We start from the raw sequence: 15,313 nt of genomic DNA on the forward strand, positions 1-15,313 counted from the left end.
TGTTAATCGACAGTAAATAGGAATACTCTAGAGTTTTTTTTTCTCCCTCGATGAGAAAGCAAACACAGTAGTACACAGTTGGCACCAAGAATGCTGGTAGAGTGAAAGTATCAGATACCAATGTTTTCATAGCTATATGATAACTCTACGTACTCTATGCCCCCACCCAATGCCCAGTAGTTTATCAATCCTTAGAGCAAAGGAGCACTGCCGAGAGGGACAGAATCACATGTCGAATAAGACAACAAAGCAGGGATAAGACAGAGATGGAGAAAAGAGATATATGCACAGAACACACCAAGGGAGAGAGAAAATAGGGGAGAGACGGAAAAGAACAAGAGGGGAAAACAGCAAGGGGAGAAAAGCAGTTGTCCCTTTGACAAATGTCAGGGGAGCTTTAGTCTGAAAACAGCAGACCCTCTTTGAAAACATCATCTTTGAATCATCCCCACCACTAAACTGATCAGCTGCTGCCATGCAGTTCAGTCGCTTCTCCACACGCCAACCAGTGGAGCTGCTCAGTTTGTCACAGCACACGATGGATGGAGGAGGTGGAGTTGTCTTTTGGAGAAACAAGTGAATAAGGGAACAGAATAAAGGCCCCCACATCCAGAGGCCTCCCTTTTCCTAGATCAGTAGCAGAGTATCCAGTCTTCCCTGGTTCCCGTAGGTGGGCGCTGTGCTGGGGCTCAGTCCCTACTATACCCGGGTGGTGGAGTGGGGGTGGGGCAGGGTGTTGTTGTGGCCTGTGGAGGGGAAGGTGTTGAAGGCGTGGAGAGGCTGCATGCTGGTGATGGTGCTGGGGATCATGGTGATGGTGTTGGGGGTCATGAGGGGCACATCATCGGGGGCGCGGCGCAGGGCCAGGGTGTAGTCTGGAGGGCAGGCGGGCCGCAGGATGTCATGGGGCCTGAGGGGCTCCATGTCGTGGTGGGGGTCGTGTTCAGAGTGCTTCATCTGCAGAGACATGATCTCCTCCTCCTGGCTGTGGGCCAGGTCGTTGGCCGTGCCCCGCTGGGGGGACAGCCGGTGGCGCCGCATCTCGTGCCGCTTGTCGCGCTTGTAGTACAGAGCGGCGAAGGCCAGGATGTTGAGGAAGAGCAGCGAGGCGCCCACAGCCACCGTCACACTCAGCTCAGTGGAGTAGTCCCTCATGTCCCCGGGGAACAGGGACTGGGGCGGGCGCTCTGAGCCATCAGGCTCTGGGTCAGAGGGGAAGGTGGGGTAGGGGGGGTGACGCGTGGTGCGAGGGCCGGGCGTTCTGGGCCAGGAGGGTTTGTGGGTTCCTGGGCCGCCCCCCGCCGGAGAGCGGGTCGTGGTGGGGAAGAGCTCCTCATGAAGGCTGTGGAGGTGTGGGACTAGTTCCAGCCAGAAGGCCACCTTGTTGGCTCGGTAGTTGTCTCTGACACGAGGTTTTAAGCCGATGTGCAGGTACTGTTTGTCCTTGGAGTTGAACTTGGTCCAGATGACCTCCTCAAAGCGGTTGGGCTTTGTGTGAATGAACTTGGTGTCCTGAGGGACTGGCAGGTTGGGGTCCCTGATGGAGAAAAGATGGAATATATGAATATATTAAAAGGTATCATATCGAGATTTTAATCAACAATTTCATTGAGTTGATATCCAAACACTGACTTTACCCTTGTATCATATATGAACTTCCAGCAGAGTAAAACAGGGCATACAACTTTTTACAAATCTACCCACATTTAGTTAGTGAGATCAGCTCGTGTCTCGTAAATACTGTACATCCTTTCTTTTAAAAGGGAAGCAAAATATTTCCCTTTTATCTTTAAAGAAGCACTTCACTTTAGCTACAGTAGCTAGATAACACTGCAGTCGCAACACAGAGCATATGTAACAACTTAAAATATATTAATATAAATTATATATTGTACTTCCACCCATTTCATTTTAATTGCAGCCATTCTACACCGCTGTCTAAATATTTCAATTGGGTCTTTATCAGCTTGTCGCGTATTTAACGTATTCGCATTGTATATCGTGTTTGTGTTGTTGGTTTTTGTTCGACTCTACATCATTTTCGACAAGGGTCCCCCCCCCCCTCAATTGATCTCTCCAGTATAAATAAAGGCTAAATAAATAAATAAATAAATAAAAGCAAAAGGCCTACCCGGTCTTGGCGAAGTTGGTCCAGTAGGTCATGACCACGGCGCTCAGCATGACGTCGTTCTTGGAGAAGTTGCAGGGGAAGAGGTCTGTGGCGCCGATCATGGGCACGCCGAACACGTACGGTATCTCGTCCCCGTGCGCGGCGTCGGCCCACTCCGGCCGCGTCTCCGTCTGGCAGTGGTGGTAGAAGGTGTAGAAGTAAACCGGAGACTGGAACTCGGCGTGCAGCTTGGCGGTGGCCACTGCCGGCGCCACCCACTGGTGGTCGGTAAACAGAGCTAAGAGGGTCTTCCTCCGCATGTCCCCATTGTCCCTGTCCGCCCAGTCTGTGTACATGAACTTAATGGTCTCCCTCAGGATGTCTTTGCCTAAGGGGGGGGGGGGCGGGGTAAGACGCGGGAGAGGAGGGGGGGAGAGGTAGAAACAAGGGGAAAACAAGGGGATACAGGAGAGAAAAAAAGAAGATTTTAAGAGGAGAGGGATAGAGCATTTCTAGAGATGTAAAGTTTTGAGGCGGAGAGAAGCACCCGTTGCTAAGATGAACATGGCAGAAATGAAGAAAAAAAAAAGAAAAAGTAAGACGCATCTGTGTTTTTGAGAGATATAGTTAAAGAGAATAAACCTCAAAGGATAGACTGAAAAGGGCAACAGAGAGAGTATGGCCCTCCGAGCAGAATGGGTGAGACGGAGCGTGACTGTGTTATCCAAATGTTGTGTCTGTATTTTTGACTGTGGCCCTCCGCTGTGTGGGGGTTTGGCAGGCTGATCTGTTAGGAACAACAGCCCTGTGGATGGGAGGCTGCCTGGCTGCCTCAAGGGGAAGGGGGGGGGAATTGATGAGAGACGACATTAGTGCCCACAGAGCCTCTCAAAAGGCCAAAGCACTGAGACCCACCACGACCAAAAAGATAATCTCGTTGATAGGCAATCTCTTTAGTATGCCTGTCTTGGTTGATACACTTTGCTGGGCCTCACTTTTGATCTTGTTCTTTTCTCTCTCATTCATTGCCCGCATAATGTTTTTTTTTATTTTTTTGGCTTTGCATTTCACACAAGAAATTTTGGAAAACGTTGTTGTTTGATGTAGTTTTGGAGAAAGCGTATGATCAAATAACAAAAACAAACTGTAGCAACTCTTTTTCTGTAGTGCTTAATGTCACATACAGTTCAAGGATCAGGGAACACATTCATCATATTGTATGTATTGTATGTACAGTATAGATCATTGTATTGTCATGACCTCTACCATAGCTTCAGATGATAACAGAGGAGGTCTCACTCTCTCCACTATTTTAAGTTTTGATTTCATCAAATTATGAATTTGCAAATACTGCCAGTATTGATGTTTTTGCAGCTTAAATACGACTACATGTGTTTTTTTATTTGGACAATCATTAATTTTTTCATTAATTTCAGTCTAGTCTGGTGGACCAAGGATCATTAAATGAACTGGGCTTCTAATAAGCAGAAAGAACAATGGGTTATGTGTTGTGAGAAGCAGCTAGAGAACACAGTATGGATGACTATAAAGCCTTTAAAGGAGTATAGTGTTTTGTATTCCTCACCTTCGGGGTAGCCGTAGAGGTTGTCCACAAAGTTAGAGATGGTGTAGTCGAAGGCCGCCGCGGAGATGCCGTCATTGTCTTCACTGTCGTCCACAAACTTCAGCCCCTCTCCCTGGTTCACTCCGATCAGGATGTCGTAGTTAAGGAACTCCCCCTGGTGGCGCAATAGGAGAATGACATGTTGAGTGATGACATTGTTCTCAACAGACAGGGGTTTTTCAGTCTGGGTACATTTTTTCACAAAATCCAAAAATCGCCATAACTATGAATGCTGCTCAGTAAGGTTGTGTTTTGTGTATTCATCTGTCAAGTCAAATCAGTTAAATATATTTTTTTCTGTGATATTTATGCCAAGACATGTAACTCACGGTATCACTTATTTGTTTTAATCCATACCACAGGCTCAACAAATAGACAAGATTTACTCCATCATAAGAAAATTAGCACAGAAATAAAATGTAAGCACTTATCTTGTGCAGTGTTTGACCAATGACCTAATACAAGTTAAATGTAAAGGTGTTGTGATCAGGTTTTTCCACATCAAATAAGCAAGAAACGTATTGATTCTCACCTCTATTATTTCTTACAGATTATATGTTGTTTTAGGGATCTAAGAGAAGAGTCTGGTAGACTGACAAAGTAGCAGCAACATTCACACTTCATGTATCCCTCTTCATCTCTAATATGCCATTAGATACATTGCAGTTATTATGCGATGATTTCAGCTACGAGCCAAAAAAGTGACCGTAAAATATATGACATGATGACTTGCTGCTGCACTGTGTCATATTTAAAAGCTGGTCATCTTCAGATAATAAGGATATTTTTATTTTTACCTTTTCGGGCCTCTTAAAAGGGGTTCGCATGTTCACAATACTTCTAAAAGCAACAAAGGATGTGTCTAAAACATACCGCCAAGGCAATGCGCACCAACAACACAGCAGTGATGGTACCCTAGCAGTGGTAGAAGTGTCATGACATCACACCTCGGCACATTCTTTTCAACCCTAATGTGCGTCTCTCCAAGGAAAATAAACACTCTTAAGGTCATTATTGTTGTCTTCCATTTTTTTTGTCAGTGCAAAACGACACCTCTTCTTTTAAGGAGGGTTACACATACTAGTTGTAAACCAGGGCATGCGTCCCAAACTGCGGCACATGTATGGAAAGGTCACAATCCCACCTACTGCAACAATTTCTTGATGTTCTCGTGCAAAAAAAACAACAACAACTAATGTATCCCATAGCACAGAGCATGTCTGCAGTACCACCCTGGGTATATACTGGCGGTCAGACCCCCACCTGTTGCATGAGGATCTCTGGGTCGTCGGGCACCACGTCTCCATCCACCACGGGGCCAAAGGCGATGTGGTATCTGGCCGGCTGGATGTCCTGGTCCACCAGCTCCCGGAAGTTCTTGCGGCGGAGGCAGTCCACCAGGTCGGCCGTCTCCGTGTAGGTGCAGCCCACCTTCCGCGCCAGGATCTTGGTGTACTTGAGGGGCTGGTAGTTGACGGACCAGCTGGAGATGGCGGTCCCACTCTGGGCTATGGCCCTGTGGAACAAACCTGTAAGGAAAGATGGAAACAATTCATTTTTTTTTTATGACAGGAGGAGGAGATTAATCCGGCTTTTAAACATTCTAAAATACATGGTGAAATGTTAGCGATGTAAAATGTCATGTGCTTTCCCCCGCCCCCATGTTTAGCATTTTTGCTAGCAGGAATTAGCTCTGTTAACTTGTCTAACTGAAGTTTAGTTTTGGGATGCATACAGACTACTTTATGTGTAAATAAATTGATCTTTTTCCACTTTTATAATTACCCTTTATTTAAAAAAACTCTCCCAATGTAGATGTCTTTTCATCTAACCATTCTCACTGGGGCTGAAAGCTGGCAGCACAGGATGGACAACAGACCCCCTAATCATCTCAAATAGAGCTCGCTATTGTGATGTAGCTCAAAAAGAAGAAGAAGAGAACAAAGAAAGAGGCAGAGTAGTGGGAATAGGCTCATCTGAGGCATCAAGGAAGCCATTTTCCTCTGCCTTGTGCTGTGCTTGTTTCTTTCTCTCCAACTCTCTCTAGCTGCGTGCCTCCCACTTTGTCTCACTCTCTCCGTCTCCTTAGTTCTGCCTGTCCTAGCTACAGCTATGGCGCTGTTTGAAGCAGTGGAGTGGCTCGTTAGGGGCCCGCCTGCCTCGCTCCTTTACTCTCGCACTCCTTCTTCCTTTCCCTTTTCCTCCCCCTCTCCCGGTGCTGAAGATTGGCCAGTTAATTATTAAGCCGAGCCGCAGAGTCCCCCTTTTCCCTGGGAAATCAATTATAGTAAGAAGTAGCTTGGAAACAGCTATACCTACATATCTATAGTGAGAGAGGCAATAGGGAGGGGGGAGATGGATATAGAACAGATGGGAGGTAGGTATCATTTCATTTGTCTTCACAATCAGTGTCTTTGTCACTCCCTAAGTGCCTGTTGCCTTCCCTGCTATGAACCTTCCTCTATAGGGGCTACTAGTCTTTTCTGATATGCCATGTCAAGGGGCCTTTTTATGTCCTGTTCCTCCTCCTTAACAATAGCCTTGTTTCTATTGAGTGGAGCGGTTTGGTTCGGTGTGGCTTGGCACGCATTCATTTTCGTTTGCAACTGTCAAAAGTTGGAAAGCGTACGAAAATTAGCAAGCCGAGCCACACCTATTTTTGTCACCCTTTGTTCGGGGGTACTAAACTCTCCCAAAGGGTCCCAATAGGGTGGAGCTATGCACTGCAGTCTGTTGATTGGTCGACAGAATAATCATTCCAGTATCAGCGATAAAACATTGTGTGGAGTCACCTCTGCAAGAGTGAAGAGTCTTGTGTTTGGATAAAAATGCCGGTGCACAGTTCCCTGTTTATTTTGCTCTTAATTGAATTAAACAGCGGGCTACATTGTGTCCTGCTGCTACGATGTCATGACAGTTACATACTGTAGCTGTCACGGCCAGGGCTGTTTAATGGCTCTGACCCATAGACTGTATATACTCTGACCTTGGCTTTCGCTGTCCAACATAAATCTACTTAGTACGGGTAGTACTGTGTCGGCAGTGGAAACCCAAGCCAGACCTACGGTTACCGTGCTGTGGCGAAACCGTGCTCAGCCGAAACGAACTGTGCAGCTCTATTGAAAATGAGAACAAATGTTATTACCTCTCCTCTCTTTCCTTAAACACAGTAAGAAGCGCACTATATATACACACTGCCTTCCCCTCTATGTCCCCTTCATCATATCACTATCACTTACGGTCCCTCCCTCCATAATGTCTGCCACTTCCACCCTACCATCTACCATCTACCATCCATCCAGTCACGTCATGTGCTGTCGGCCTTGATTTGTGTGACGCTGCGTTGTTGACATGATTGGTGTGCCTTAAGGGTTGGGGATGACAGACTCCTTACCTGGCGTCCATGGCAGGGGGGAGATGAGAGAGAGAGAGTGTGTGTGGTGGGTGGGGTGGTGGGTGTGAATGACAGACAGGCAGGCAGGCGTCTAGTAGAGGGCGGATGTTATGCTGCGAAGATGCTGATGAAGACGATGGTTGACGATGGTGGGGTGATGACAAAAGCAGGAGGCAATGAGAATGGACAGTAGTGGCGGTGGTGGCAGTGTGAGCAGGGGGTTGGTAGTCAGCAAACAGCAGACACATGGGTTAATACAGGCTCTCCCCAACCGTTAGCGTCCCTCTGAAAAATGAATGAATTCAAACTACAATGACTAACACACACGCCTCTTGAACAGAGTGGTACATTATTTTAAAGTGTACTAGAGAAAACTGTTTTTTAAATTACTTTTCCAGAGGTGGATAAGATAAGATTCATAGCACTATAATGCCTGTATGTTAAATACCAACATGGAGCTCAGAGGTAATTAACTAAGCTAAGCATACTGTACAGAAGGTAAGTTGTTGTAGAACATAAAGAGAGCCAGGCTAGCAGGCTTACCAAACAAGTTCACTAAATAATGCATATCTTATCTGTTTTATCCACACACAAATTGTGTTAGGTCCTTTTTATGTTGCAATAACACGTGCTATATTAATTGCATTTCCAATCCAAAATCCATGTAATATTTCATGCCTTTGTTCTATTTACAGAAAACATACAGTACTTTCAACATGCTTTGTATCCACACTTTGTACAAGCCATAGGCACCTTGGGACTTCTGTTATCGTGATAAAAATATGTAACATTTGGGGTTCTTGGGATGTTTCTAACGGCTAAATTGGCCACCTGGTAAGTTGGGAGCGCCTGTGTTGAGATGAAGAGTTAACAGACAGTCAGTGGTTATTACAGAGGCTGTGTTAAATGGACACGATGACATGGAAGCAGTGCACAGATGCTCTGTCAAGCTTTGCACACACACACACACACACACACACACACACACACACACATTTGTTCTCAAGACACATCCTCACATGACAGAATGAGTCAAAGGGAGAGATATGTCGGGCGTCCACTTGGTGCTTCTCAACACACACACACACACACACACACACACACACACACACACACACACACACACACACACACACACACACACACACACACAACTGGGATCAAAACAGATGGAGCGGTGGAGCGAACGTGCTCTCTCTAATCTTTCTCTCTTTTTTTTTCCAGGCACCATTTTTTCCTTGTTTCTGTCTTGAGAGGTTTGTGCATGTGATGATGAACGAGGAGAGAGAGAGAGAGAGAGAGATATTTAGTGTGAGTCCTGGAGCAGCAGCCAAGGGGAGGGGGGGGGGAGGAACCGGGGAGAAGCTACGGTCGGAGGAGGACAGCTTCAAGAGCGCCTTGATCAAAGGCAGGGCCGGTGCGTGACCGTTTGGCTGCGGGTCGTCAGACACACACACCCATCTCAATTCAGATCAAAGTAGATTAGTCCGTAGCCCCCCCACCCCCCCTCCCCCCTCTCTCTCGTTTGGCCGTACAGTGTTAACATTCGGCCCTCGGGGTGTGTTGTCGGTAATGGGGAGCATGAGGTCAGACGGATGTAGGTCTTTTTTTTTTTTTCTTTTTTCCTGGACTCGAGGGAGAGCGCAGTGGGCCGTTAACAGAGCCAATGGTGCTCGCCAAAGTCAAGAATTGTGGTGCAAAGTTCCTGTGTCATTTATCCTCCATAGACGTATAAAGACGTAACCTGGATCAAACGTGTGCTCGCTCATTAGCCGCATGGCTGCTTAGATTCTTCAGTTCAAAAGGACAGAGCAGCGTATTTTCCTTTGAGGACGGACATAGCAGGAGGACTTAACCATCTCTCGGCTGGATGCTGCTAGTTTTTACCGTCCGACCACATGGGAATTTGCAGGGACTTGATTACATTTTTTTACATTGGATAAAACATGGGTCATTACATAAAAACAATACTATAATAAGATTAACACAATTAAGTCCGGCAACAAATACAGGAACATACAGTTTGTTTTCGGTGGAGAGTTTCAGAGGTTGAATAGGACGAGCAGGTGTGCAGCGTCTAGCAAATACATTGAACAAATACACAGAGACAGTGTGTAAATATGCATTGCGGCCACGCAGGGATTAGTGAAGAATTATCTAAACTGAGGACTGGAATATCATTAGATCAGGTGGAATTCATGGTAGCAGCCACAGCCCAGTCAGGGATTGTTGTCAAAATCAGTGAATATCTCCTCACATGTCCGTAGTGACAATCCAGTGTTGGTACACAGCCTAGGCTCTGTAAACAGGCATGTTCTATTTCGTTCCTACAGCATCGTCTCTGGCGGTCATCCGGAACTCATAGAACCGTAGTTACATACGTAACAATCATTTTAAGCTGCGGTAGGCCCCTTTTGTTTACATACCCTTTGTTTACATGCCAGTTTACAGAGCCTAGGCTTTGTATAAACACCGGAGTTTTCAGCGCACACACACACACACACACACACACACACACACACACACACACACACACAGGTAGCGTATTGTGATGGCGATATTCTATTTTATTTTGATTTTATTTTGACAAAAAGGGATTTTAACAAAAAGCGTTCTCCAGAATGGCTGAGTCCAGCTTTAATGCTTCTACTGAAAGAAAAGGAGAGTGAATCATTTTGGTGAGAACAGGACATTATTATAGAGTCTTGGGTTTACCTTCTGAGTGGTGTGAGAGGATGAGCAGGTTGACGCAGGACGCCCCGGCACCGGAGCCGAAGATAGTGATCCTCTCCGGGTCTCCTCCAAAATGGCCGATGTTCTCGTTGAGCCAACGCAGGGCCTGGATCTGGTCCAGCAGGCCGTAGTTACCCTTAGCAGACTGATCCCCCGTACTGAGGAAGCCTGGGTAATGTATGCAAAACAAAAGATGGATGTAGGAAGATAGTGGGGGGGGAGACGGATAAGGAAGTGTGGGGAAAAAGAACAGAGGAAAAGAGGATGTAGAGATGGGAGGAGAAAATAAAGAGAAGAGGGAGAGGGAGAGAGACAAGGTAATCGTTAGAATCAGTAACTTCAGTATTTCGAAAGCTGTCGGGGCAAATGTTCACTACTTTGGCCTGTAAATTACACGAGTTCAGAGGACAAGTGTGTATGTGTGTGTGTGTGCGTGTGTGTGTGTGAGTGCAACACCAGCATTCAATAACAAGGAGTGACAGACGGTATACAGAGAAAGCAAAAGGGGACCGAGACACGAAATTGCTTTTTTCCAGCTCCCCTTCTTGATGACGTTAACTCTGTCTAATGGCAGCTGAGGAGGAACTTGTCAACAGAGCCACTTACAGTGCAGCAGTGTGCACTCCCGAAAAAATACAAGCAATCCCCAATCTGAATCACACCAATAACCCTATTACAAGGGATGACACATCGTGCTTTGAATTCAGAATTGTGCAATTACTTTTTTTTTAGGCACAAGTAACACTCCAGCATATATATTGTTTTTATATAACATAATAAGTATACACCTTTATTTTTACAGCAGTACTAGTAGGGTCCCAGTGAGCCGTGACAGTGTGGCAGAGAGCCAGCATGCTCAATAACCAGGACCCCCTGAAAGTGAAGCAGCCTAAATGGAATGCAGCCACCGTTCCTTTTTTTTTATTATTTATACAACTGTGCTTTTCCTGGCGTGAAATGCCAAAATGTCTTGAAGGGAAAAAAAAGGTCTATATATAAGAAAGCAATATGTAATGTTATCCCTGGTCATTTTGTAGTACAGTATATCATAAAGGAAGAATATGTGAATGAACAGAGAAATGGGATCTGATTGGAATTTTTTTTGAAATTTCTACATGTATATAGGCCTACTGACTACTATTCTGACCTGTATAATGCAGTTGGTTCACTTGCATAATGTAATAGGGACTGGGACTACGCGACTGTAAGCACATTCCTCATTTCATTAGTTTCATCTTTACAATTTTGTCAGCGTAATGATTGTTGTTTAATGTGTTATTAAGTGACACAGAAAGGCAGTTTGCAAATCAAAATGCCCATTGTGGAATAATAAAGCACTGAACATGTCCCCTATAAAACAACCGTTCATTCATCAACACAGCAATGTAATAACAGCTCACAATTTCTGTTGCTATACCTGACATTTGCCTCTCGTGATTACTCGCCGAGTATCTTCGATTGTTCCACCAAACACCTAAATCTTTTCTATTTAACTAGCCATTAACTGAAAGCCTCTCACATTCTAATGGGACTCCTAATTAGAGCTTTATTAAAGGCAGGTGCATTGCAAAGGTCATCTATTAAGCCCCATACAGTAGAGGTTAAGCACCGGTATACAGCCAGATGCTACAGCATGTTGTCCGCTGTGGGCTCCAAGTGTAAATACTGTATAAGGTCACAAGCACCGCTCAATTTTCACTATACATCTATCCATCTCTTTATTGCTAATTACATGTTTAACTAGGTTTAGGTAGGGAGGTCTTAGGAAGATGTGAGTCTATATATATGTGTGTGTGTGTGTGTGTGTGTGTGTGAGTGAGTGAGAGAGAGAGAGAGAGAGAGAGAGAGAGAGTGGGAGTGCAAGTGTGTGTGGTCAAGAAAGATACAGAAATAACAAAGTATAAGTTCTTTTGTAAATTAACAATAGTTTTTCGTAAAACTACCCCATAAATCAATAATACATAACACTTTTAACATTGTCAATGTATAATACTTGCAGGCATTACACACATGACAACAGGAATAGGTATCTTTATCTTATACTAGATACATTAGGAAATAAACTACAGTGTCAGGCATTTGTCTGGCTTGACCTCACCAAACAGACATAGCAACACTCACACACTATGGATATACAACACCACTACCACACCAGCAAAAAACAGTATGCCCACCTTCACACTGAGACAGTATTATAGTTCTATAAAAAAAGGTCTTCCTATATTAACCACACTGAAAATAAGTTGTCTGCCCACTGCTGGGAAATATATTTGGTGTGCACAGCCAACTGGGCCTGGCCCATGGAGAGTTAAGAAAGATGAATGCTATTTTGGGCTCCTGGCTTGATCACTCTTTGGCGCACACATACTTAGTGTGCATTTACAATTGAACTAAAATGTCTGCCACTGTCTGTCTGCCCGTAATGTTCTGCACTTACAGTATGGTAAGTGGCCTTTACCTACAAACGTCTCTCTTTATCATACAAGCAAAACCAAAAATCAATCAATATTCAATTAAGTTGATCCATAAATCCTAAAGGGATGGGGGCACATGATGTCAGTGAATGCATCATGCGTTGTCTGGCTTACGTGCTGCCCCTTTAAACAGGCCACAAACCCACACAAATAAGCTGCGTGTTTGGGTGCATGCATTCATCAAGCCAAGCACAAACAAGAGGCAAATAAGCTGCCTAATGCCTGGCTGTAATGGCCATGATATATTCAACAAAACCAATTATGCTCATAAGGTCATTAATTAAGCTAATTAATGCAACACATGGCAGTGCTTCTTTGTCAGCGGAGTTTCTAGCACAATTATACGGGAGCCATTTTGATGTAAAAAAATGTCCACATATTAGAGTGTGGAGAAGTTGATTGCAGAGTGGACTGATCATTTAGGATCCTAACGTTATCTTGTTACAATAAAAGCCACGGCCCTTTTCGTGCACCTTCAAGCTGTGTCCGTCTGAATGTGAGTCAGTGTACAACAGCGTGCCACTTCACCTGCTAATCTGATAAAAGGCTTGGATTAAAAAATAAATAAAAAAAACAGAGGAGCTGGTTAGAAACGCTGCGATGCAAGATGAAAGCGTGGCTTACATGAGTAGCCTTTAAAATGGCTGTGGTAAGGAACGGTGGTTAGAGGGGGGGGGGGGGGGGGGGGTGAGAGAGAGAGAGAGAGAGAGAGTAAAGGAGAAGGAGAGAAGGATAGTGGGTGTTCTGTGAGTCCCGCATAGAGGCACAGTGTTTCATCCTGCTTCCAAGACACAAGAGGTTGGCTCACACACACACACACACACACACACACACACACACACACACACACACACACACACACACACACACACACACACACACACACACACACACACACACACACACACACACACACACACACACACACACACACACACACACACACACACACACACACACACACACACACACACACACACACACACAGGGACACTGATCAAAGGCTGACACTACAGAGAAGACTGCCTCCTTTTCTCTCCATCTCGCTCCCTCTTCCCCACACACACACACACACACACACACACACGTGAGCAGGAGAAGACAGTGGGCTAACGCAAATACACGCTCCTTGCCCCTTCATGCACATAAACAGGCCGCACATGCTGTAGACTCGCAATGGGTCTACACGTACCCGGTTGCAAGCCAACTTTTGATGTATCCATCCTGCCTGCAGTCACAATGATGTAGCAGCAATGAGCCTTTTATGTGCCATCAGAGAGCCATGACATCATGCTTACAGATTGATTGCTGTGTGTGTGTGTGTGTGTCTGTGACTTTGATCGCAATGTGTGATTATGATTTGTGTGTGAACTGTGTTGCTGCTGGAGTACTAACCGTGCTTCTAACACACTCTGTCCCATGTGAATTCATTGTTCGAGGTTGATATGGGTGCTAGAGCTCTCTGTGTGATCTGTGTGTGTGTGTGTGTGTGTGTGTGTGTGTGTATGTGTGTTCTTGGCAGCATAGTAATTATTGTCTATCAGAGGAGTGTGTGTGTGTGTCCAGAGAAATGAACAGATGTGGGTGGCTCTCAAATCGCCTGAATAATGTATAGAACATGCACATTTTCAACGTCTCACACACACACACGCACACGCACACCCACACACACACACACGCACACACACACACACACACACACACACACACACACACGCAGACACAGAGGATACAGAAGCGTACCTTGTTTGAGCCGCCAAAGCCTGACTAGTGCTATCATCCGCGCCGCCACGCTAAAAACGCTTTGCCATTTTGCAGAGGGTCACGCCGAAATGTCACGAGAAAGAGAGAGAGAGAGAGAGGGAGGGAGACGGAAAATGTCTAGCTTAAAAAGATGCTTTATGGCTTAGACATAGCCATGGGCCTTGGGTGATTTGCTCCGCTCTTCTCCCCTCTTTACTATTCTCTCTCTCTCTCTCTCTCTCTCTCTCTTTAAGTTCTTATTACTACCGCCTGGCTGTGACAACCAAATTATCTGTGAAATTATTCTGATTTGTTTGCTCTCATACAGGGCAGGACCCCACTCAGTGCATGTGTGTTTATGCTTGTGTGTGTGTGTGTGTGTGTGTGTGTGTGTATGTGTGTGTGTGTGTGTGTGTGTGTGTTGTGTGTGTGTGTGTGTCGGCTTACTGAAGGGGAGACGTTTGTGGTGTCAGTAGCAGTCAGCACCTTTCCCTGCTCTATTTCTGCTTCTGCTATTTACAATTTTTTGGGATTTTTGGAAAATCAATGTCCCACTGTCTTTCCTCTCCTCCTCCTCCACCTCCTTCATCCTCCTCCTCTCATCTGTTTATTTCCCAAACAGTCACCTTTGACCATGAGTGAAGCAGAGAAAAACAACAGTGGTGTGTTAATGATGCATCCTGTCTGTGGAAAGGTACCATCCTTAGTTTGCTTGTGAAGTCAAATTCAAATTTTGATAATTTTTATGGTCTGCATATTTCTAAATCTAAATCTCACTAAAATGTCACACTATAATGTCTATTGTCTATTCTATACTTGTATATCTGTAAAGCACTTTGAATGGCTTTGTGTCTGAATTGTGCTATATAAATAAACTTGCCTTGCCAAACTTGCCTATGCTTCTATGTAGCTGCTCAAACATTGCTTGCTATAAGATTAGTGCACAGTTGTTGTTACCACCAGCGACCACAGGTGTCACCAAATCAACACAAACTGAAATCTTGAGAAGCACACCCTTAAAGATAATGCGCTGCTGTATACATTTTACATTTGTATAATCTTTCTGCCATACCCTCTTGCTCTCTTCTGCTTTTAACAGATGTTCCATGATTATTTTATGTCTCTCATCCCTTCTATCTTTCAGATTCCTGTGTGTGTGTGTGTGTGTGTGTGTGTGTGTGTGTGTGTGTGTGTGTGTTTCTGCTTGCATCAATGTGTCACCTAAAGCTGGAAGC

General features: G+C 45.0%; 1 protein-coding gene across 3 annotated transcripts in view; it reads right to left on the reverse strand.

Moving 5' to 3' along the window:
* Positions 1 to 699: 699 nt before the first annotated feature.
* nlgn2a (neuroligin 2a) overlaps positions 700 to 15,313 on the reverse strand; it is a gene marked incomplete at both ends in the record, with an annotated part of 119,230 nt that continues 104,616 nt past the window's right edge. For all 3 annotated transcript variants that reach the window (XM_080052300.1, XM_080052299.1, XM_080052301.1), the window contains 5 exons: positions 700 to 1,537; positions 2,132 to 2,498; positions 3,696 to 3,849; positions 4,998 to 5,263; positions 9,844 to 10,029. In XM_080052300.1, coding sequence (XP_079908426.1) covers positions 700 to 1,537; positions 2,132 to 2,498; positions 3,696 to 3,849; positions 4,998 to 5,263; positions 9,844 to 10,029 — 1,811 coding nt within the window. The remainder of the gene's footprint in view (positions 1,538 to 2,131; positions 2,499 to 3,695; positions 3,850 to 4,997; positions 5,264 to 9,843; positions 10,030 to 15,313) is intronic.

The sequence above is a fragment of the Ammodytes marinus genome (genome assembly GCF_949987685.1).
Source record: "Ammodytes marinus genome assembly, chromosome: 23".
Lineage (NCBI taxonomy): Eukaryota > Metazoa > Chordata > Actinopteri > Uranoscopiformes > Ammodytidae > Ammodytes > Ammodytes marinus.